This window comes from Sinohyriopsis cumingii, chromosome 15 (genome assembly GCF_028554795.1).
Source record: "Sinohyriopsis cumingii isolate HCF-2022 chromosome 15, ASM2855479v2, whole genome shotgun sequence".
NCBI lineage: Eukaryota > Metazoa > Mollusca > Bivalvia > Unionida > Unionidae > Sinohyriopsis > Sinohyriopsis cumingii.
The window spans coordinates 70,881,712-70,908,391 of NC_142975.1; the positions used below are offsets into that span (position 1 = coordinate 70,881,712).

The 26,680-nt window shown below is 34.4% G+C and overlaps 1 protein-coding gene across 1 annotated transcript in view; it reads left to right on the forward strand.

Annotated features, from left to right (window-relative positions):
- The first annotated feature begins 932 nt into the window (after nucleotides 1–932).
- LOC149782042 (uncharacterized) overlaps nucleotides 933–26,680 on the forward strand; it is a 76,512-nt gene continuing 50,764 nt past the window's right edge. Inside the window, exon 1 of the mRNA XM_089933450.1 lies at nucleotides 933–1,270. Coding sequence (XP_089789576.1) covers nucleotides 1,146–1,270 — 125 coding nt within the window. The 5' untranslated portion in view covers nucleotides 933–1,145. The remainder of the gene's footprint in view (nucleotides 1,271–26,680) is intronic.

The window sequence follows — 26,680 nt, forward strand, 5'->3', positions numbered from 1 at the left end:
TTGTCATATCAAAGATTATGAAAGCGCTTTTAAAGAATTTCAGAAATATTAATGTAGCGACCCGTAATTCTGATTTATTAAGTATACCGCTCTTTGTCATATAAAAGTGGTTTACTTAGAATTTGTTCAGTTTTAATTTTCTCGAGTACTTGTGTCATTATCTAAAATCAGACAAAGACAGAGAACGCTGCAAAACTCGCATATTTAATTAAGTTATCGTACATTTATCAGACATGAATATTAATCGTATTTCTATGCAATATTCCTTTAAAGCGTTATTTCTTTAAATTTGCCATATCTCTTATTTCGCTGTATTTAGAGCGGAATATTTCTTTCTCTTATCCATTACCAACAAGGTGGAAAAAAATCTAACGATATTACTCGATAATTATACAATGCAAAATTTTACTAATTTCGTCTCTTAAAACTGATCACTGATGCGTTTCTGTTTGGATTTTTGTTAAATATTTTTTTAATTGTATACATGTTAGTCTTGGAGTGTCTAAGGGTCTTAAGTCGGATCGGGTCACCACAGGCCAGTTGTTATACTTTTTTTATCAAACTGTTTATCTATGCCTTTGTCTCCGTTCTGATGAACTGTTTGCGATCCATCTGCAAATTTTCATTCTCTCTTTTATTTTCATTTAAAAGGTCCTTATCATGGAATGATGGTGATAATTTGTCTTACTATTCTCCTATTTTCTGCCTCATCACAGTCTTAAACACTAATCATACCTCTTCCCCTAACTTCCTGGAAAGATACGGTCTGCTGGATGTAGTACACAATACATGCACATTTAATTTCTCCATCCATATTTCAAAAATTTTCAGGTTGAATGGACAATGTGTACGTAATGAAGGAGACCGTCTAGATATCAATAGTTTTCGACTCGATTAGATTCATTTAGTTTCTTCTCCCAGCATTATCTTTACCTTCGTCATGTACTCGTGTCTGGTTATACTCTTCACATTGTCTTAGCTTGAGAACGTGTTATATATGTCTCTGGCTTAGTGACATAAACAAGACTTTAGTCATATTGAGGATATGCGGTGAATAGTCTCCAATACTAGTGGCATAATTGTGCATTGCATAGTTTTCTTCATTACATTAGTGGAAATTTTCTTATCGATTCGATCACGTGAGAATGCCTGCATATACTTGTAAGGTACAAAGTACACGCATCGGCCACGAGCAAGAGGAACAGACGTTGATAAGATGTGGAGTGACTGCAATTATAGCTATAATCCCGGAATATGAAGAATACACATGGTAAGTTAAATGTTAGCTATATAATTCTGCGCCTCATATGTCGGGGATGGGAGTGGGGTGGCCTTTTAGAATGAGCCGGAATATAATAAACTTGCGTCGATATATCGAAGCTCGCAAAAGGGGCATTTTTTAATACAAATGCAGGGAACAATAGGCCTATATCAGCACCAACAGCATACTATAATGACCAAACAATATTTGCAGTTCGTAAGTTAAGGAACCCGTTGAACTTAAGAAACCTGACGATATAGACAAGGGTGATCGTTATTCCCCTCCTTCTCTACAAGCATTCCTTACCAGAAACTTTAACTGTTACGGTTGATAATGGTATGTAACCTTTTTCTTTCCATCAATGCTCACTATTTATTTTCCATAGAAAGCATCTAAAAAATCATATATACCATATACAGAGGACACGAGTCGGATGTCATATATTAAAAGCTAAATATTTGATAAATATATATTAAAGTAAGCCGACATGCTTAATTACGTATCATGTCCACGTTTCTGCGGCGACGAAATTATTTTCTGCTAAGGGTAAGAATTCTCGTTTATGCCCATTAAAACCTAATATAGACTGAATGCATGTGCTTAAATTGGGATTCTCAAAAAAGCTGTACAAGAATGGAAGGTGTTCACAATATATAATTGAGTACACTGTACAATTTCGTATTATTTTTTTTAAGGCAATTCACTTAAAGTCAAGTGAAATTTCATTGTACAAAAGTTGTAAATGATTTGTATCATCCCGACATGTCCATCCTCTTTAAGATAAATATTCCTCTTGGCATATAGTTTTACCCACGTCTATTATAGGAAAAGTCATACAGGTCTTGTATGCGTCCAGTACTGACAATTTCCGGATATTTTGTTTCGAATTTGATTACACATACCTTTAAATGGCGATTATTCACTTTATTTTTTGGGGATCCTACTACATATATATTCCTTTGGAAGGTCATTATTTACACGCCCCCGATAAATGCATAAGGCAAAATTCGATGTTGAAGTACATGGACATTTTTGCACAAGTTCAACTTAAAGGTGTGTTGGAATATTAAAAAAAAAACAGATTAAATGTCACGCGCTGTGGTGTCACAATGAATGCAACGCATGTTGAAAACAAAATTCGTACTACCCTATAATGTGACGATTAGAATCGACGTCCTCTGTTCTTTACCCAGCTTAGTACCTTAGTAGATTCTGTTTAAATTATATTAGTATTACATTTGAGATTAACAATTAATATTTAATTTAAGATGAGTAAATGCGCCTACATGGTCACATCGACACGCACTATATTCACGTCAAGTGCGTCTAAGATTTCGTTCTCGCTCTATAACTTTTGGATGACTTATGAGGTTTTAAGAAGAAAGAGGACATGTTCCATTTTCACTGTTTTCTGGCAACATTTTATGGATTAATGTTGTATTTAAAACTTTGTCCTTTTAATAGAATTTTTTGTTTTAAATAATGAAAACCAAAATAAGTTTTTAATATGTAACGTTAAATTATGACCAGAATAATCAGCTTTCGTCAGTTTTTAATGCCATGTCAATGTGTCATCTAGGTATACATAGCTAAGTTTCTAGCATGTGAACAGATTCAACCCAGGTGTGCATTTGATCTTACCTTTTAAGCTGCCACTGGGAATCAAATTTGCATATCAAAAGGAAACGAGTGATATCTGGCAGCACTGGAATTTCTAATCCTAGTGATACGTGTATGTATTACATTTGAGGTTCTGTCTTGGGGGTGGTTCTTTTTTTATCAAGAACTTTTTCCATTTTTCACTAAAATACGCACTCCTTTAGCTGGAAAATGCGGATTTGTAACTAAGCGTGAGTATTTCATGGGTCAAGGTCACATATCAAATTTAACACTTAATCTTCCCTTTCAGCTTCATTATTCTAAAGGTCCTCTAAGATAGAAATGTTAAACTAAACACGGTTTACATGTGCATCTGTCTTTGCAGAGAATGCATTTCGTCGCGTATCAACGATCATCGACATGCTAAATTGGTAAGATAAAATCACCCACTTCTCAAGATATTCAGATGTTGCAAGCTGTTTTTCTAATGCTCCCGTACCACCATTACACCGTTACAAGTCCATTTGTCTACTTTCGGAATACACACTGTTGTCTAGTATTGAAAACAATATATTCATGATATCATTGTTTTCAAGAGTTTTGGCCTCGTCCTCCAGGAAAACAATGCACATGCAATGCACATGTTTCAGATAAACAATCTGCCATCATTTCCTGCGATAATAAAGTGCATTCATTTTCATTGATAACATATTGGTTGAGAAGTCGTGCATTCTTTAACCTGGGTATACATAAGTTTAGAAAGGAAAAAAAACGATTTTGTCCTGTTTCTGTTGGTCTTACAAATTCGCTTCTTCTAAATTTGGCACATTTAAATAAAAGACTGTTCAAGCACAAAAGGACATTTGAGCATTGTACCGCAATTCTATTACAAATAATAGGCATATGAGCCAGATTTTAACACATGGACGTGGCTCTTTTTAATGAACGAACACCACTTTATTGATAAATAAATGTACCTTCATTCTCATAAATGTTAAAATATTTCTAAATCTTATCTCACTTCGTCATTTTTTCTCGTTCTTATATGTTATTGCAGTACAAAGAAATTTATTAAAATATTTATAAAACAATTACTTAGTGACAACATGCAAACTACATTCGTTTGTAGCACCGATCCGCCATCTTGCCACATTTGCAGTTGTATGTTAAGAAACCAGCACCAACTCTAAACAGGCGATTTCACGTAGCTCGAGGTGTTACTGTCGTCTGATAAATAAATTTAGTGTGCACCAGTCATGCCAAAGAACCGTTTCGTCTATATACACATTTTAAGGCGTCGAGAAATAGCACCACAAAGAATATAAATGCACTGCTTTAGTCAGTTTATCTAGCCATTTCATAATTAATTATGATTATTTTTCAAAGGGTTGTTTGGCTGTGCGCAAACAAACTCCCAACGACTCAGAACACGGCTCACACCAGGAACAAAGATTGTTGACATCTTGGATTGACAAGAACGTTTCACACACTTCAAAAGATACTTACGGCTGACATAAATAATTTACATTTAGTAAGCAGATTCCGAGTTGATGATTGTATGCATGTACAAATGATACACTGTCCATGTAACTTCAATTAATAACAATTGCTACGCAACTAAATACTGTATCGTTTAGGATATCTTTCTAGATAGTAGCTGCTAGTACTTTCTTAGTCTTGACTTTTCGAAGTTTATGACTTAAATGTGAGATCGTTGAATATACTTTTAGATTGTTCAAATGTATCATCATAATTTTTTCCCATCCTAAAGGTCATCGATAACAAGTTTGACAAAAAGCTAGACTTTTTAAAAAAAGTAAAACCGGTTCTACTACGTTGGGAAACAACAAAACTTTATAAATCAGAATTTTCGTTCAATCCTCATGAAATTGCCACAACTTTTTCAGGTGTGCATGTCATATGTGCTGTTTTATGAAAGTAATGTATCTCTAATGGGCAGTGGATTTTTACATACGTTGTCAATATGGTTTCTGGACAATAGCCAGAGTTGTCAACCATCTAATATTAATAAAGTTAGTGGATGGCTTGTACATGGGGTAAAGAATTTCATTTGTTGATCATGTACCTGCATCACAGATTATGTGTGATTTGCAGGAAAGAAGCCTCTTGATTGTGAAGTAAAAGGACAATGTCACTATGACTGAAAGAATGGATTTTTAAAAAAAGCTGTGGCTCTAGACCACGACCCTTAGCCTAATTGTGTTGAGGGCGTACACTTAAGATATGTAAGAAATCTATTTATTTGGACATCAAAAAGTCAAAGTCAATGCGGGCCATAGAAAAGAGGGTTTCGCTTAGAACCTTTCACTTAATATCTACTCATTATCGTTGGTAGAACTTCATAAATTGAAACCACATTTGGTACGAAACATTATATAAACAAGTCGTAGGATATTTGTTATGCAAACTTTTCTGGCATTATCGTCCCTGTTTGACTTAGAATCTTTCCCTTTACTTGCATCATACTAGCGGTGGCATCAGTGAGGTATGAACACAGTTTCTGTTTTAAATAATGTAAACCAAAAGAAGTTTTTAAAAATTAACTTTAAATAATAATGATCAGAGTAGTCATCTTGGGTCAGTTTGATTTTTTAAGTACACCGAGTAAATTTAGTCTATATATTGAATATTTCATCATAATAAAAGGATAATAGAAACCACGTGAAAAACTAAACAACTTTTAATTGTTTCTAATGACCACTCCAATTTGCTGGATGAGATTACAAGGGAATAACTCGCACATTGTGTACAATATTGGTTCGCACCTCTAGTCAAAAACTCTTCTACGTCCATGCAATGTCTGACGACTGGTGCTACTTCCTATTCCAGGCGTTAAGGGGCGCGCTACAGATAGTATGTACTTCTGATAACTACAGTTGTAAGGTGAAGTTGTTTGTATTTGCAACACATTTGAGGGCATGTTGGCATACCTCTATGTTACTTTCATTTACTGTGGCTGCAGTTTCTTTGGATATTTTGCTTGTGTAAAGTGTATAGGATCTAACCGCACACATTACCAAAATGGCTGCTTCGATGTGCTCGAAAAATAAACCTGAATTAGTCTAAAATACACTATGTTCAGCAGTTTTTTAATTTAGAAAAACGAATTTTGCCAGACTAGACAATACCAGCTCTGATAGTTAGATGAATAAATTGTAAAAAAGATGTATATATAAAGTAAAAACGTTATCGGTCTTTTTTTACAATTTGCCTCTAAAGTCCAGGAAGTGAAAATGATCAATCGGAGCTAGCAGGGTTTTATCATAGCTAAACATCTGAAGCATAACATACACCCGTCAATCATACACCAAAACAAGGGAATCAAAATTTATTTTAACAATACCTAAGATACACAATGCATTTTGATAGCAATTATTATCAGTGAGGAAAATCGAGGAAATTATTTTTCTTTAAAAATCTAACCGTATGCGAAATACGACACTGTAGAGTGCCACATTAAAACAAATATGAAAATTTGTGCAAATAGTTTTCTTATTGTCATACCATCAGGTATGATGTTTTCAACACAACAGTACATTAACATTAATGTTATCCATGGAAATAAGCTAATTACGCTTAGCTTGCTCTTGTTTACCTAATATGCCTTGTGGTAATATTTTGTGTGCAATGATATTAATTATAGCAAAATTAAAAAGTCTTATAACACAGGAGTGAAGTCAACTTAAATTTAACACTGTTACATTAAGTGAAAGAATAATTAAGTGAAAAGTTTCTTTTCAGTCATTTGTAATGAAATTAACGGGGAAAACAATGATGACAGAACAGATTCGGTTTTTCCATATGCTAGAGTTAGAAGAATAAGCAAACGTATTATTCTTTGACCTTTCAATTCCGTGAACCTGATCTGTTCTGTCGCTGCTTAAACTGTAAAATTTATTAGTGACATCTCAAGAATAATTGTGATATGTTTCATGTGCCTTTCAGCATAACATTGGTTGCTACGTTGAGAAAATGTACTGTGCATATTTAAAATAGCTCACTTTTCGGAGGGGGGGGGGCTTGTGTGGAATTTGCTACTAATGAATGCTGTTATTTGGGGATAAAAATTCAAATTATTTTTAAAAAGGACTGTTTTGATGCTTGAAACTTAATAGTTTCAGCTATTCCACCAAAATTAAATCTTGCAACAATAATACATACGTGGTTTTTATGGTGCGAATCTACAGATAGTATGTACTTCTAAGAGAGTGACAGGTGTAAGGTAAAGTTGTTTGCATATGCAATATGCACATTGGAGAGAATGTTGGCATACCTCTTTGTTACTCTTATGTCCTGTGGCTGAAATTTCATTGAATGTTTTTCTTGTGAAAATTGTACGTGATCTAAACACACAACTAACCAGATGACTACTCTCATATGCTCGAAAAATCGGCCTGATGTATTTTAAAATACACTAACTTTAGCAGTTGTTAAAATAGTGGCATCGAATTTTGTTAGACTAGATACTATAAGATTCTTGGCAATGAATGAATTACAAAATATATAAAAAGTAAAAAAACAAGCTATCGGCACTTTTTTCAAGTTACCTCTGAAGTCCTGGAAGTGTAAATTACCAAGCAGTTTTTTTATATGTACACATCTAAAGTAATAGTTTGTTAATTGATTGAACTTTTAAATTTAAAAAAAAAACAACTATTTGTGGTTCAAAAGGTCAAGGTCACTGTGGCTCAAAGAAAAATGTGTTTGCAGAATAACTTCTCCTGTATAGTTCCTTGACCAAACTGTGTACATGGCTTGCTTTAAGAGTATTAACGAAACCTATAGATTCCTGGGTCTAAAGGCCAGAGATCATGGTTAGGTTAAATCTATTTATAAAATAGTGGTTTCTGCACATTAAGTTTTGTTCACTTCCATTAGCCATGCCCTACTAGCACCTACACAGAGGTCTATTATACACGGAGAGGGCGTATAATGTACTGTTCAAGATATTCTTTTTCAAATCCTTTACTTCGTACAGCACCATGTTTATGCTAGTGTTAATACTAAACTAATCGAAATTTCTAAATCATATCTCCAACGCTATGACTGATACTTGCATGAAATATTTTGCAGTTTCCACTTTCTTTAATATCAATCAAATGCTATATCAAAGTTAAACTAACTTCTGTGTTTAGGAGAGTTGTATGTTATTTCACACGATTATGATTTTCTCTCAAAGACGGTTTGTTAACATTGATGGTGTTGTACTGTCTCGTATTCTATAATTCTTTTAATCAAGCCCCGCGCAGATCTCTTTGCTTGAATAGCTGCTTATATGAGGATTCCAAAGTAAACCGTGTCAACTCGTATTTGAAGTAAGCTTAGTTTGACTGTCTAGCTAATCCTTTTTATTCTAATGCAGATAGAACTTATTTGGTACGGTTTGGAGTTAATGAATAAGGGGGCTTAATACAACGGTTCCAATGAAAGCGTATATAAACGTGTCATTATTTCTAAATGACTTTACGTCGGACAGAATTGCACGGATACACATATTGTTAGGTGACAAGCAAAACATGAAGCAATTTAAACAATATCAGAAAAAGCAACTTCAATCTTTACTGTACTAAGTACAATATATGGCCATTAGCCTCCGCGTCATTCGCAGTCAGGTTAATCCACTGTTTGTTTTCATAACATTACCTCCTTAGTAAACCTTAGCAAAGTTTTATTTCCATTCATTTGAACTACCCGACGAAAAAGTAGGTCACATTCGTATACTTTTCTCACATTTTCAAATGTTTACAGTTTGCTTTTCCTGGCATAACTTGGGTGGTAGGCAGGCAATCGTTATCTAAACGTATCAGAAGTTGATTTAATTCATTGAGAATCACTTCAATAGTGAACTATTTTCCATACATAAATGCCATACATTTGGCCACTCTTCCATAAAACTTTACTCGACTCTAAATCTTTTTTTTAAAAAATGTATTCTGACCAATGGATGGGTACATTTAGAGTCAGATTTTTATGTCTAGAGTAACATTTATACCTCCAGGGTTAGATCTTGAGAAGGGTTCGGGGGTTTCCGTAACATCCCTAAGGCTAAAAAAAAACCCGCCAAGAATCGTACACAAACAAACGTCAGTCACTTGTCACTTGAAATGTGACAATCGTTTTATTCCTGCGCACATTTATTGGGCATTATGCACCATTTGAGTAAATAAACACATTCTTTACTTTTGGAGCCTTTTCGATGAAAATCAGGGCCCTTTTGAAATTTTGAACCCACCCACCCCTCACCACTTGACTTGATGCGGCCCTGACCTCGAAGTTTTGACTAAATATTTATGAAATGGAAACTTGCCTTCGGGAATGATATGTCAATCCCTAAGTTTTTCATCAATTTTTGGACCGTATCACACTAGTCGTACGTTTCTTTTGAAAACATATCAGACAGACAATATTATCTACAGACGAGCTTGGTTGTGACTCTCACTACTTTTATTGTCCAGTTTCATTATATACAAAAGAAACAAAACGATGTAATATGATGTTACTCGTGATATCATTTCATTTCCGTAGAAATATTTGTGTTAAAAATTCATTAATCCAGTTAATACTGATTCAGGAAGCCAGCTTATGGAATACGACAGCGGCATTTCAAGTTATGTAGCTTAACTGACGGGAGAAGTGTGGGTTTTGTGCAATAAGGTTATATGGGGGAATTTAAAATAGTGGATGTCAAAGGCAGGTAATAGCTCAGTAGAGAAGAATTTAAGACAGACTAAACAGTGAATAAAATTAACAAGCTGGCCTGATATTGCTCGCCTATATTAAACAACTTAACAATTAACCACTTCACTGTGCATGTTTCTGTATTATTGTAAAAAGATGACCCTATGTAAATTATTGTTTAACCTTTATATTTACCTATTTTGCGACAGACTGAAAAAGTTCATCGAAAAAATAAATTCATGAAATTTTTTATGCACAGTTCTAGTTAGCTATCAAAATTCATCCACGATGTTGACAATATAAACCTATTTGCCAAGTTCAAAATCGGTTGAGAAATATACTCACTAAAGAAAAGTCCGTAGCTCAGCGAATCAGATGCAGTATCACCTCGGTATTACTAATAACATTATAGTTATTCCAAGATTGATCAAAATCTAATTAGAAATATGGCCCTCGAAATTGTAACAAGTTCAGCTAATCAGATGCAAGACCTCATCATTAAAAGGTCCTGATCTCATTCGTTATTCAACTCCTCCTACATGTTGCCGATATAAGCTGATACTCCAGCATTGATCAAAATCAGAAGAGAAATATGGCTCCAGGGTAGCAAGAGACACAGCCAATCAGGTGCAAGATCACCTCATTAATATACTTGGATTTCACTCATTATAGACCACTTCTAAAATCATGATATTCTAAGTTTTATCCGAATCTAAAAAGCCGGGGGGTGGTATTATAGACTTGTTTCCATCTTTGGGCAAAGGTTTGGTGCGGGAGAGATGTATATTATGTGAGCAAATTGTTCACCATTCTTTTAGCTTAGCTGCGACGTGAGAGTCCCTGGCTACTGGCAAGTCTTGATGTAGGCCAAGTCCCTTTTCTTGTCAGTCAGAACTAAGTCAGCTCTCTTGCGCTGTATCAATCGGTTGGGTTATATGCTGAAATTGTATCTCTGCCTTGATATAGTACCACTTGTTTAAATAATTAAACCCATGAGAAGGCTGCCAGTGTACATCCGGGGCAAAGTTGCCATGCCAATTTTTTTTAGTACTCACACCAGACTAACCTATGCTTTATATCATCAGGTCAGTGACTGTCCCATCCTTGCTCATAAGTTCTACACAGTTGTGAGACGTTTTGATTATTTAATCCTTGCTTTCACTTTGTGCTTTCTCAATCCTTCCTTGCAATTATTCCTTTTTTTCTTCTTCTCCCCTGTAAATCCATTGTAGATCCCCTCACGTGCCGCTGTTATGCTTCTCAACGAATGTCATCGTCTTCTTTCTTTGCGCATCCTCAAATGTTATTCATTTATATTATTCTTTCAGAAAATGCCCTCTTTTGGACTACGACAAAGAATTTTTAATCACTTACTCCTTATGTTTTGTATCAGCATAGTCACAGAACGCTCATCAGACCTCTTCCCCCAACTTTTTGGTGCAGTGGACAGTTTTTTATGCATAAATTTATTGTTGCATATATACACCTGCCTGATATAAAAATTCCACACAAAAATTAAAATACATGAGTGTGGTCAAAAGGTCCATACATTTGGATACGTATAATAAAGCAACACATAAGAATATCGTTCACTTGATCTGACAAGTCAATGGAAATTCATAGAATAAAAAGTTGATAACACCAACACCAAATTTATGCATTTATTTTTCATGTCCGAAGGCCATCTTTGAGAACACGTGGTGCTCACAATGCAAAACAAGCCTTTTTCTTGGGTGATAATTTTGAAAAAATTATGTACTTAATAGTTTGATGGTATTCCAAATAGGTGTCATCCAATCAGTTTTTGAGATATTTTACTTGCCTTGAACCAACTTGACTACTGCTATAAGTAGCTAGCTCTTCTTCCAAGCCAAATATTGGTATTTCACTGGCTGCATACTGTGCAGTGACTACATTAGGCATACATGCCTAATATCAGTTTCAAGAACAGCACTCACCTGGAGATACTAGATCTGGCACTCATCACACTACATGACTGTGATCTTTACCTGGAAAATCTAACTAACCTGACAACCCTCCGACTTTGCAAAGTACACATGTCAAAGGAATCTTGCATATCATGTGGGTTATCCCCCGCCCTAAATGCTCTTCTTTTATTTGGGACAAATGTTTCTAGAAAGGTAATGCATATTCACTCCCCATATAAAAGGTATTGTTTACTTTTCCATTTTTTGTACCAAATTTGCAACATGGATTTATGCCATTATGTTCATCGCTATTTCCCTATTTCAATGTGAAGTCAGCTTTTGTCAAGTCTTTGATCATAAATGGCCTGAGTTGAATTGTTCCCATCATTAATCCTTAATGTTACAACTTGCTCTATAGTACTTGTTTTGTTGGGGTTTTTTTTGTTTTTTGTTTGTTTTTTGTTTGTTTGTTGTTTTTTTTTGGCCTAGCATTTTCTCCATAATTTGCCTTATTGTTATTTATTACCTCACTACTTCTTTTCTCTACATTTGTTTCATTGTACTATATATTTCACATATTATTCTGATTTCTCTGAGTTTTCCAATTCTTCCACAATAGTTTCATTGTTCCTATCGATAAAATCTCTCAACATAACACATTTTTTACATTTTCCTCCTCATCCTCCAATATCGAATTACTGAATTTCTACTAATCTACCCACATTGTATCCTCTGTTCCATTTGTACATTTATCTTTGACTGGACTATGGTCTGATATATTTACAAGTAGTATTTGACAGGATTGTACATATTTTGATCTCGCTTCTGACACATAGTATTTGTACAACATGCTTCCATGATCGGTTCCATACTTGTGTGTAAACTCAGGCTAATCTTTATGTATTGTTATGTATATGCCGATTTTAATATTATCGTCAATAAAAATTTTGAATAAATTAAATTTTTAAGTTTTGTCATCCTTAATATATCCTGGATCTCTTTCTAGCTCTGAATCTATAAAGTTGAAGCCCCCTCCCCATTATAAACCTTTCCCTTGTAAAATCTTGTTAGTATCTTAAAAGTGTTCAATGTAAAACAACAAAATCTGTTTTTCTCGTACTATATCTGGGCAGAACATTACATTTAATATATGCCATCCATTTATTTTACGACGTAATTATCTTCCTACAACTTTTAATGGGATTATATCCCATGTTACTTTTAATGTTCCTTTATATGATTATAGCTAGCTCCCACCCAACATTAATTTATATTGCTATTTGTTATTATCACGTCGTCCAGTTTCTACTCAGTCTGGGGGATTATCTGTTGTTATATTCTGTGTATTTACTGTAGCAGTATTATTTCAGTCTTTTGCAAGTTTGTTTACATTATTTATCTTAATCCATTTATGTTCAATGATAAAACAAAAAGGTTTTGTCCTTCAATGCTGCTATTGACATTGCTATTATTAAGTTGATGTTCTAGTTAACTTCATTTTTACTACTGTTCTGTGTTATCCGGTTGTTTGGGAGTTTTAATTCTGCATTGTTCTAACATGATCTTTCTTCGGGCTGCTCTCGTCGTCCTAGGCAGTGACGGTCCTCTTTCTGTCTGTGTGGGGGAGGGACAACCTCTGTTGAGCTAGCATCTCGTCCAGCTCTTCTCTGGAGGGTTTGGGGATCAAGGTAGATGGGTATCTTCCCAGCATCACCTGCAAAACCTCTGTTTCCAGGGATATATAAACGCTTACCTCTGTTATTTTATCTGGATCATCCTCCGAAGGAAGGATGAAATTCTATGTTTCTATTAACACTTCTTCGTCCTGAGGCTCAATTCCTCCAGAGCATAGTTAGGTGCGGTGGTTTTTCCTACCCGCTGAGGGTTAGATTCCTGTTTTAGTTTTTATCTCCCTTGTGTCCTGTAACTTCAGCTATTCCATGACGTAATATGGAGATGAAATATTTTCAACTAGTACCGGTGAGGTACTTCTCTTTTTGGTTTCTTCTTGTTGTTTTTCTTTTTTCCCGTTTTTCCTTCTTGGTTCCACGAAAGAAGTTTTAATTTTATTTGAAAAATTCCCCTAATGGTTTTGGATTTTTAAAAAGCCGTTTATGACCTCTCTGTAGATCATTATTTTGTGGGTTATAGCCTGCTAATTACATCTCTGGGTCCGGGATTGCCTCAATGGATTCCTCCATTTTCTAGTTTCCTATTATCTGCCATTACGGCATAGGATTCTTGTCATGTCTACATTTGTAATGGATTCTTACAATTCCTAGGTGCATCACCTTTGTATCCACATTTAGCAGAGGGGCGGTGGTAAACATAACCCCTGTGCCATTACTTAACGAGTAAGCCTGCAACGTAGAAACAGGTTGGAAGATTTGGGGCATGTTCGTTACTCATGACTATTACCCTAACCCCTGTTGCAATGGTAACGTAGTTCAGAAGGTGGCAAGTTTCTTTTGTATTACTTTTCAAGTTTAAATCTCAGTTGCCCATTTGGAATTTCTAAAGGTAGGAATGATAAAGGTACGTTCACTGGTATGCTTTGCACTGTTCTCTCTAATGGAGGAACACCGTTAATTTGTTTGCCTGATTTCTAGATTTCTACCATTTGGGATAATTGGGGATCTACCTTTGGCGTAAAAAAGGTGGCGATCTCCTCCGCCATTTTGTAAGAATACAAATCATAGACTGTGACTCCTCTAGCTACTAGCTTTTGGAAGACATCCACGGGCCTCGGACTCTCTTGTTGTACAATGCTAAAACATTTGATTAATGGCATCACAGTCTCCGGTGGGCTAGTAAAATTTTCTCCCCTTCAATTGACTCTATATTCGTATCAAAATCAGTCTCTAATTTACGCTCTTCCATTTTGTTTATGCTTCTGATCTGAGCCTTTGTGATCCTTAAGTGCTTTGCAGGCACCTTTGCAATCTTCAAGAAAACAGAGACAAGTATTACTATTGAAACCGCACAGTAGACACGACCTGAAGATGAAAAGCAATTAGATATGTGACTAAGAAACTCACAATTGAAAATAAATATAAAAAGTGATGAATAGTGAACGTACACCTTTCCTTCTTTTCCTTTGACATGGAAGTGAAGATGGCTGTACACGAATGGACAGAAAAAGCGATGTATAGTACATTAATATGTGTAGGTTTAGGTGAGCAGTGCTCTTTCTCTCTCTCTCTTTCTCTTTCTCTCTCTCTCTCTCTCTCTCGAAGTGATTTGTCTTTGCCTTTGCTTCTTATTGCAACTGTATTGAACAGAATCAGAGCTACGGAGCTATACTCATAAACTAAGTAACAGAAAGAAGCAAAATCAACTAGTTTTGTAAAACTTGAATAATTTAATTCTCTAAGTTATACAATGAAAGTTTAAGAGGAAATTACAATATTATGAATAAAATACAAAATAATCCTAAACTGTTTTACAAAAGTCCAAAAGAATCGAGTGATCAAATGTATTCCAGGTGCTCGAATATGCTGAAGTGTCAACAGTCTTCATGTATCACAACGGAATTGTTCAGAATCAATTCACAATAAGCCCAGAATAATATTGTTCCAATGAGTACTTTGTAATTCAAATGAATAATCCAAACAAATGCTTCATCTCAAATTGTATCTAAACATATTAAGCACATCTGTAGACTAATGTTGAAATAAGAATATAGTAAATAAAAACGTCCTCTACGTTCGTATATATACCAATGCGGTATCTAGATCGCAATGTTTTCGAACTCGATAGTTACTTCTGACACAATACATTGCGTTGCAAAAGAACCCACATGATCGACCTATCCAAATGGAAATCAACCAAAACAACTCATGAACGGTTTTTGTTTGTAGTAATATTAATATTAAGGATCTAAATACCTAATTACAGTTTATATGCAATCATATACAGGAATGTGCAAAAGTTACACAAAATACAGATACTGTTATGTTCCAAAAATTGCACACATTGTAGATATATATAACACCTCCTATGACAAAGGTAAATATATTTATAATAAATCTTTTGCGTATTAATCAAACATATATGTAATAACAATTAAATTTACAAAGGATAATGTATCATGAATAATACAATTTTTTTTTTACAAAAGGCAGCAATATAGAACTTCTACACACGCGAAAGTGCATCTGCGATCAGATTATCTCTTCTTTTGATGTGCCTAATATCAACGTTGTATTCCTGCAACATCAAACTTTATTCCAACAATCTCTGATTTTGTTTTTCATTTTGTTGTTCAAATTAATGGTTTGTGATCACTGAAAATAATAACTGGAGAAGGAGCTGAATTAATGCTTCAGTGTTGCAAACTCAAAATTAAAACCCCGCTCTCCATCTTGATAGTGGAATAATTTATCTTGTGTTCGTTTAGTTATTAACACACTGGATGATACACATCATTTGTGTCTTCTTGAAGTAATACGCCACCAACACCTATATTACTTGCAAGAACATACGTTTTAAATGATTGCTTGAAGTCTGGAGGTGAAAGAACCGGTGCACTTTTAAATATGGCCTTTCCTCACATTGGTCACACCAATACATCCTGGTTTACTTAATCGACAAATCTGTCAGGGGTTCAGCAATTATGGAATAAAATTGTGCAAACCCAGAAGTCGCATCAGCTGAATTTTACTGCTTGTGACTGGGAATTCAGGGATAACATTAACCTTAACTTCTAGAGATTTTACTTCACACTGTTCCACAATATGTCCTAAAAATAAAACACAAGCTGAACAAAAATCACTTTTACCTAATTTTCCTGACTCAGTCGAATAATAAATTTCCAGATAATTTCTAGGTGATCTTTCCATGTGTATGTACTGACGTCATCGTTGTACGCATCACAGCCATTTATATCATTTGATACCATGTTCATTAGATGCTGGAATGTTCAGGAATAATTTTTCGTACCAAATGACATCACTTTATAATGCTAAAGTCCATCGCAAGTTGGAAAGGCCGACATTTCTTTTGCTCCCTCCGTAAGTGGAATTTGCCAAACTCCTTTCAACTTATCAAACTGGTGACATACTTTGCATTTAAAATTTTGTGTAGAACCTATAATTTCAACATCATGGTAGATTTTATTTCTTTGTGTTGGAACATCTGGAAACAAGTGCTCATATCCCCATAACAGCTGATATAATTCAATCTCTTCTTTTGGTTGTAAATGCGAAAATATCTGTTCCAGATTGCTCAATATATCTGATTTCCGAACACGGCTTACACCAAAGTCTCTTCAGTCCAATTGCAAGCCATCGTTTAAATCCTCTGTGTGTGTAGCTAAATTGATTGATTGATTAACGGGTCTATCTCTATCAACGTATTCATTTAAACATATTTATATGACATATGTTTCTGCTTTCGCCTCCCAAGAGTGTTGACGATATAATTAAGTTGAAGAGGATTTAGAGGCATAGGCTAGAGAACCAGAACTTGATCACGAGGCTGAAATGTTCTTTCCTTTATATGTTTGTCCTACCCATTTCACAAGCCTTTGACAGCTTATATTTACAATCAGATACATAATCAAGAACATCAGTCTCTGAAAAAGAAATTTCCTATTTAAGAACTTTATTGTTCAATGGACAGAATCTTCAAAAACTAGTTTTAATGGACTAAAACCCAAAGATTCTTGAACTAATTCTCTAACAGCAAGCAACAACAAATAAATACCCTCGTCCAAGTCTTTTTGTGTCAAAACAATATGAACGAATCGTATTCTTAAAAGTCTCATGAAATCTTTCCAACACCCCTTGACTTTTAGGGTAATAGGCAGACGATTTAAATTGTTGTTTGCCTAATTCATACATGTTGGAAAATTGCCAACAAAACATTTTACCTTTGATCATATTAGTAGATTTGGGAAGCCCAAAATGTGTATTTAAACAAAAAATTATCAAAGTTTTTACAATGCTTTTAGTCTTTATTTTCAGTAAAGGAATTACTTCTGGAAATCTTGTTCACGCACTCATATAGTCAATAAGCATTGATTGCCTGACTTGGTCTTCGGTAAAGGACTAATACAGTTTACCATTATTCAATAAATGGTTCGTAAAATGCAGGAATATATCGCAGATGAGCCTTAGGTATCTTCTTATTTGGTTTTCCACTTGACAAATCTAACCAGATATACAGCATTTAGTAACATCATTTTAAATTTTCAGCCGATAAAAATGATTTAAGATCTTATGATAAGTCTGATTGACTCCTAAATGACCAGCAAAGGGAGTATCATGGGCTAGACTAATGCAATTTAGGAATAACGATTTGATAGCTCACGGACCACTCGTTGCCAGAAGGTACCTCAGGTGGGCTCTTTTTTCTCATGAGGCTATCATTTCCATAAAAATAACAAATTTATACCTGTAAGGCTTCAGTTTGGATAATATCCCTCTAAAACAAATAGGAGCTATCATGATCTTGTTCCTGTTCGACAATGAGTGATTGTCTTTGTCACCTTGATTAGAATTTATAGAATGAGTAATAAACAGAGGCTCACTATAATAAATACATTTTGATCAATATCAAGAATAAAAGTGACTTGACAAAATAATTTAATTATCCAAATTATACTGTTACGACTTTATAATCATAAACTAAGTAACAGAAAAGATCAAAAACCATCAAGGTTTGTAAAATTCAGCACGGAATTTATTCCTCTAAAATACAATGTGAAAAGATTTTTTAAACACTTAACACAATGTTGTGAATTAGGTCCAAACTAGCCCTAAAGTTCTATCTAAAATTCAAAATAATACTTAAAAGTTCTACACAAGTCTAAAAGAATCGAGTGCTCCTAATGACTTTCAGGTCTTCGAGTGTGCTGGTATGCTACCATTTTTCATGTTTCTTAATGGCATTGTTCAGAACTCCTTTTAATAAATTTGCAAGAGTCCCGGAATAATATGTTAATTCTATGAGCGCTTTGTAAGTAAAAGGAATAATCCAAACAATTGTTTCCTCTCAAATTATATCTAAACACAACTAAAAAGAATAACATAGCTAATAAAAATTAATTTTCCACCTCTACTTATACACGTAATCTAAATCAAAATTTTTCCCTATTCGATATGTGACTTCTATCAAAAACAAACAAAAAATGAACGACCCATGCAAAGGAAAATCAACCCAAAGTCATAAACAAGGTTTTTAATAATAATAACATAAATGGATTGTAAACACCTATTTATAGCTACTATGCCATCAACAGGCACGTGTCAAAAGTTACACACAATGCAGATAAAATTAAGAATCAAAAGTTACACACATTATAGATACAGATAACACTTTTGATTACTAATGTACCAAAACTTACTCCTTGAAGATATTAAATAAAATTTACAGAAATATGTTTGCTTGCCTTTGTTGTCTAAATGTGTCCACACAAAGTAAACTCACCAAATATTTGTGATAATATTTTGAAGAAACCTAAGCATTTTAATTGGATTTTTTAAAAATGAATAAATACAAGTTTTCAGACAAAAAGACGCAAAACAGTTAAGACAAATATTTTGCCAGCAATTCAGTATATGAAATGCGAAATTTTCTGAAGTGGAGATAGATAAGTCAATATCTTCATATCTTCAATAATCATATGATGGTTGTAGTCCATGCCTCTAGTATTCGCACACCCTCCCATTTGTTTGTAGCCTACTACCGATCTTAAAGACAAAACTAATCAAGGATATAAAATAAATGCCTAAAACTTAGTCATGTCATTCATTCGTTTATCATTTTAACCTGATTATTTAATTCGAATAGTGTCAAATTCAACAGAAAAATATTTTCATTGAAAAGTTGATTTTATTTTTATATAATCCTAATAGACTCATATTCAACAGTTAGAATATTATTCATACAAAATTTTCTTCTTATATAGTCCTAACATTCAACAGTTAAAACATTATTCATGAAAAGGTTATTTTATTCTTTTATAATTCTAGTAGACAAATTCGGTAGATTAGATATTATTCTTGGAAAAGATTCCAAATCAGTACTTGAAATATTATTCACTGATTCTAATAGACTCGAATTCAGAATTTTAAATATTATTCACAGAAAAATTTATTTTTATCTAATCCTAATAGACTCACATTCTGTAGTTTAAATATTGTTCACGACAAATTTTATTTTATTTTTATATATGCAAATACACTTAAATTCAACAGTTAAAATGTTATTTATGGAAAATTGTATTTTATTCTTACGTACTTCTACCTATATAACATCAAATGTCTGTCAAGCATTAAAGTAATTTACCGAAACCTTGGAAAGAGGCCACTGTAATACCTGTCCCCAAACAAAGCAAAGATCCTATAAATTATTGTCCCATCGCTTTGATGAGATGTGTTTGCAAAATGATGGAACGAATGATATTAACAAGACTTGTGTGGTATTTGGAACGTAGCAATTTAATATATCGTTTCTACAGTGGTTTTCGATATGATCGTAGTAACAACGATCATCTGATTAGACAGGAAACATTCAACCGTGATACTTTTATCAAGAAAAAATATTTGGTAGCTGTTTTCTTCGACTTGGAAAAAGCCTATGAAACCACATGGAAATACGAATCATGACCGACCTGCACGATGTAGGTCTTAAATGCCGTCTACCAACTTTTATATCTAACTTTCTTTCAGTTCGGAAATTCAAATTACGAGTAGGCTCCTTCCTCTCTGAAATAAACAAACAAGAGAAAGGTGTGCCTCGAGGCAGTATTCTATCCGGTACGCTTTTTAGCATTAAAAAAATTAACAACATGCAAGTGTTTGGCTTTCGGTGTGGATTGTTCACTTTAAGTCGATGACTTACTACTATGTCATCATTCCAAAAACATGCATGCAATTGAATTACATTTACAACAAATTATAAACAAGTTTCGAATTTGGGCAACTGCCAACTGTTTTAAATTCTCAAAAACGAAAACATTATGTACACATTTCTGCCAGCAACGAAGACATCATGATGATCCTAAGCTCACGCTGGACGGAACAAAGATTTTAGGTATTTCCCTCGGCAGAAAGCTCGCCTTCATTCCGCGCATTGCACATGAAGCAACTGAAAGCTCAAAAACCCTTGACCTGTTCAAAGTAGTAGCGCACACTGACTGGGACACTGATAGAAAAGTAGTTTCTAACCTATATATAACGCTTACTAGATCCAAACTGGACTATGGTTGTGTTGTTAATGGTTCAGCAAGAAAATATATTTAAAGATAATTGACCCAATTCATCATCAAGCAATAGGACTCACTTTGGGAGCGTTTATGACATCTCCATGCGAAAGCCTTTTGGCTGAAGCAAACGAACCACATCTATCACATCACAGAGATTCACTATTCTTATAATTTGCTTTAAATTTGAGATTTAACTCTCTAAACTCTGCTTTTGCATGTTTCCCAACCAAAATACAAACCTTTATACGAAACTAAACCCAATGCCATTACAATCTTCGGCATCAGAAAGTCCCCCAGTCTTTATAATATAAAAAGTGACCATTTACAAACTCAAACATTGTTTGGTCTTCATACACTAAAACAACCCATGGTGAATTTTACTTGACGGAAAGGAAACAATCAGTCAAATCTTCCATTATTCATAACTCTTTCAACGAACGTCTTTCTAAATTTGACAATTTGACAAGGATGGTGAAAAGACTGTTACAGCCTTCATTTGTGTCAACCACACTACAAAATTTCGTGCGTTAGATGGTGCATCGATATTTTCATCGATATTTTCTACCGAAAACAAGGCAATAGACCTTTGCTCAGAAATAAAAGGAAACCAAAAATATTTTAAACTCTATCATCTTCTCCAATTCACTATCAGTACTTCAGTCACTCCACAATATGAAGTTGGAAAGCCCGTTACTGGACAATGCCCTCAGTAAACATACCGAGCTGTGTGCCTCCCACGATATAATATACTGCTGTTTGCCCAGTCATATTGGTACCGGGTGAAACAGCAAACCGCGCTGCCAGATTAACCCTATTTCTACAACCATCTCATTTTAAAATACCACACACTGATTTTAAACATGGGGAAAAAAGTTTTTATTTAGTACGTGGCAGGCATCACAAAATAATGCTACCAACAACAAGCTCCATGTGGTACCCTCCCTCCTTAAAAGAATGGCCCCTTCCTATAGAATTATCCGTGAGGACGAAGTGGTCATTGCACGAATTAGAATCGGTCATTTTTACATAGCCCACTTTTACGTACTAACGGGTGAAGATCGACCCAAGTATGTTTCTTGCAACGAACCATTTACAGTTAAGCTCTTTCTAACAAATTATTCGATCTCTAACCAACACACGAACATTACCACAATATCAGCACATGAAAGAAATAGACATTCATTCTAAAATAGAGTTTTTGAACTATTTCTTTGAATACTTGTACCCAGTATATGTACTGTCATTCATCCCAAATTCCTTTCTTTATCTAATTGTTCGTTGAAACACACTGTGGACATTCCCTTTGTTTGGGAACCTTGATATGCTATTTTCACCATCTCGTCGTTTTGCTTTTCGTTGGTTGGTCTTATTATCGCTTGTCGATGATGAGCGTTTTATCAGATGTAAATAAACTAGCATGTAACCTGTTATGTGGTGCCAAATAGCCTTACAATGCTGGTGCACTGTAAAAGCACAATCAATCAATCAATAAAAGTCAAGCATTGTATATTTGAATTGATGTCAGCTTTTGAGGAAGGTTCTGTTTGGTTGCATTTCCCTACCGATATTAAAAATGAAAAACATCAATTTTTGTGACACGTGTTTGGGTTTAACCAATGAGTATAGTGTAAACGAATGTGCATCACTTCTTTTCACGCCAACATCAGAAGGCACTGTGCGCTGGGAATGGACGTCTAGCCCGGTCCCTTCAAGCCTATTTAACATGGACGATCTTGCAGATCATCTTAATTTTTTTTAGTCACGTAGCTTTGAATTGCTTTAATGTATCCTTTTACATAATTGAAAGCTTCATTCATTCCTCATTAATACATTATCATGTAGTGCATGCCCACTTTAAAACTGTACATTTGCTTTATAATATTTTTATATTTGTAATGAGAGGATATTGGCGTTAATTGTAAAAGAGAAAACACTGTGCGCTGGAGATGGACGCCTCTATTGCGTCCATCTATCTTATTTACTACGGACGATCTTACAAATCATCTTTTTATCTTTTCAAGGAAATACAGTTTAATATATATTATTACCTTTGTATGATTTCTGGATTACCGAGACTTTATATATATATATATATATTTATTAATTTTAAAATAGTACACAAAATTTCTTGACGAAAAGGAAATGGGTTTTTTCAACCTGGCAAAAAATAAAAATTCAGGCTGCAGTTTAAACAGAACTGTTTTGACGGTATTCAAAAACTGGTGATTGAGTAGTCAACAGTCTGGCCATTAAACCGCTTTCATTACCATATTTATCATGTGACTCTCATGATCAAGCAAATTACTTAAGCAAAGCGAACAGCAAGTTTGTTAAAGGAAATGATAAAGGATAAACTATCTTTTATCTTAAGACAGTTGGCACCATTAATGAATCACCTTGGTAACTGTAAAATCAATGGTCATAGGCATTACATTGAGTCAACAATATAATCGCAAGCTTCTCATACATTTACCGCTGGGGAATGAACAAAGAGAAAAATCAGTCTAGCACATATGTTTTTTTTCTCACTAAATAGCTAAAGTGGATAAAAAAATTGATATAATAAAGTGTTTAAATGTGTGTGCATGCCATTATTATTGGTTTTTTTTTTCTTTTCGTGAATTAAACTTGGTTCACATTTGTGATAGAGTAATAAGCACTAGAGTTTTGCAAGTTCTTTTTTTTTCAGTAGTATACAAGGTAGTTTTGGATGTAGATGGTTCGGTCATCATATGTATCATTGGAATTCCAATAATGTTATTCTCAAATTAAATTCCAGAACAAGTCTAAGTGATTTGACTCCATTACTTACTTACGGCAGTGAATGCCATATTTGGAGTTTTAATGCTGAGATGTTTTCATTTATTTTTGAAGGAAAATATCGAATATCTTTCAAATTGTTAGAGGTAAGATAATAAGAAAATAACTACTTACGCGTGCCGAGGTACATTTATCGGTGGTGTAATGAGGTTGGGTTTACTTGTTACCTTACTTTGTTATGATAATGAGCTGAACCCGGAAGGGCCAACTGAATTGCCCCATAGTGGTCAGGGTTTACAGTCAAAACGTACCCAAACCGAAACGTACCCAAGTCAAAACGTACCCAAACCGAAACGTAACCAAATCAAAACGTACCCAAACCGAAACGTACCCGGATCTTAACGTACTCAGACTGGAACGTACCCAAGTAAAAACGTACCCAAATTAAAACTTGACCCACACTCGCTTTAAATAATGACAACTTTTGTGTACATGTATTGTGTTTCTTGACAGTGACAAGCCTGATGAGCAATGGAATTCGGCAGACGCACTGGAACTATCTTATAGTATAATCTTTGTGAAGTTCTATATGACTCCCTGTTAGTCGCTGGGGTGAGATGCTCCCAATATTTATTTGAATTACTGAGGAATTCCCACCCTGGCTCGTTTTTGAAGGAAGTGAAATTAGTGATAGAGAGAGGTAAAGCTTCGAGCCCCCAGTCAGCAATACCGACAATTAAATTATTAAGAACACAAGGGTGAAATCCAAACGAATAACAATTTAATACATAAAACAAATTAAACGATATTAAGTTCTCAACCAATCTGCTTCCTCTCGACCATGTGACAACCTATTTCATCACGTGATTTTAGTGTGAGATGGCTTTCCCCTGTACTTGGTTTCTACTCATCTGAGTTTACTACGCCAATTTCTTTCCTCCTTCCGGCGTTCTCCGATTCTTCCTGTCCTCCTCCCCTTTTGTCTTCCTTTCTCTTCCTCCTTTTCTTTCCCTCTTCCCTTCAACGAGGCTTGTTTCCCGCCTAATTCTATTCTCTATTTCTCCTTCCGGCGTTCTCCGCCTATTTCTATCCTGTCTCTCTGAGACTCGGGACTTCACTACTCTGTCCCCAAAAGCTTCCTACGAAAAACACAAGGACGTTAGCATTTGTATTAGCCATCTCGTTCACACTAAATCAACAATCAATCAATCATGAGATCAAGGTTATCTACATCATTGGTCAGGCGTTCATGCACATCGAAAAACACACACGTTCTTATAGAAACAACGTTGCGATAAGAGCGGTATCCTACTTATCATACAAAAATCACTAAATTGCGTCACATCAATATATATATATATATATATATATATATATATATATATATATATATATATATATATATATATATATATATATATATATATATATATATATATATATATATGTATGTATGTATATATCCTTAATCTCCTTATTCTCAACAATATCACAATAATCCGACGCATTTCTGTACATTATACACTCCCTCAAGTGCACACAAATATTCAAATATCCATATTATTTAAATTTACACACTGCAACCATTTTACAAGCTACCATTTAATTCACAATGGCAAAATCTAGAATATCACATGAATAAATACACTAGTTTACTACGAAGTAACTAAATAGCGAAATACAATACTAATTCTACATAATCATTGCTCATTTCTCAAGTATGCATGTAAATTAAACAATACAAGCGTAATTCTACGTGCTAACGATTCTAGTAAGTAAATATACATACTGCACTTAATTACAATTACAATGCCGTAACATTCTGCAACAATCGAGCAAATAACTCACTGACCTTTACGAAGCTTTCTGTCCTTAGAATGTACTAAGAGTTTTCCCGCCAAATCACGAGTGGCTCCCTCGGAGTGAGTATATTTTGCTTTATCAGTATGACGGCTTACAAATCACTAATTCGTTATCAGTTCAAATGACTGTTAAGTTCTGATTCGAATTGATGGCCCCACCCTTCCTCAGTTCTGATTGGATATCAATTCTACCCCCAGTCGGTTCAACTTAACAGACGAGCCTCAGGCCATCTGTCAAGCGGAGAGATTTACAATAGCATTGAGGGTCCTTTGTTCTTAGATCAAAACTTTTAACATCCATATGCGAGCGATAACACCTAACGAAGGGTTCTTGTACAAACAAAATCGCCGTAACAGTGCAGGGTCGACATACTCATTGCGCTAACCCATTCCTTTGTTCCTGACTTACGTAATCGCGGGAAGGCAAACGTGACAATCTTCTTCAAAGCACACTAAGAAAAAGGTCTTTAACTTAAGAAGTATCGCTCTTATATATTTATGTTGTGCTTTCACGTGGAGAAAATTTTTCCAGCTGATCTGAACCATGCATGATGACTGCTTCATGTGTTGTAAAGAGTTATCAAATGCACACGTTTCAACAATTATTAGGACCAGTTTTGAAAATTATTTCCATCTTCCATTTCGCATTAGAAACAGATTTGTATACATCTGAAGACTAATGCTTTCATTTGACTTTTTATATTAAAATAAAATAAAAATACAAAAATATTTTCCTCTGCGTCTTTATTTGCGTTGCGTTCTATTTTTACATTTCGTATTTTATTTTATTTCCCTTCCGTTACATAATTACAATTGTGTATTTAAGTTATACCACCTTGAATCATCAGTAATAATCGGTTACCGTGGCAAATAACTGCTCATGATCAAAAAAAAAAAATGCCGAAAATACCATGAACAGAAGCACCATAAATTTAACTGGATTTGTGTGATTTTTTTATGTGAGTCAGCACATATTCCAGTTCACTTGCCCGTATGCGATAGATTTGATTAATGTAATAATTGCATTTTATAGGGCTTCCGTGCAAACAGATGCAAGAGCATATAATGCAAGAAAGTTTTCAGCCAGTAAACTTTTTATGATAATTAGTATCTCTGGTGAACGTTACATTGGATTTGGGTGGAATGCATATGTTGAATTTTTCAAGATCAGCTGACCTGATTAATATAAAGGTGTGTATGTATGAATACACGGATTCTAATGCAGCTAAATATTTTATAATACTCTTTAAAATCATTAGTATTTAAGAAAAAGCAGTAAAGTATTACTGATGAATATAAGCTGGTATCACTAAAATAAACAATGGACAAATTAAACGCATTGGAAATAAAATAAAAAAAT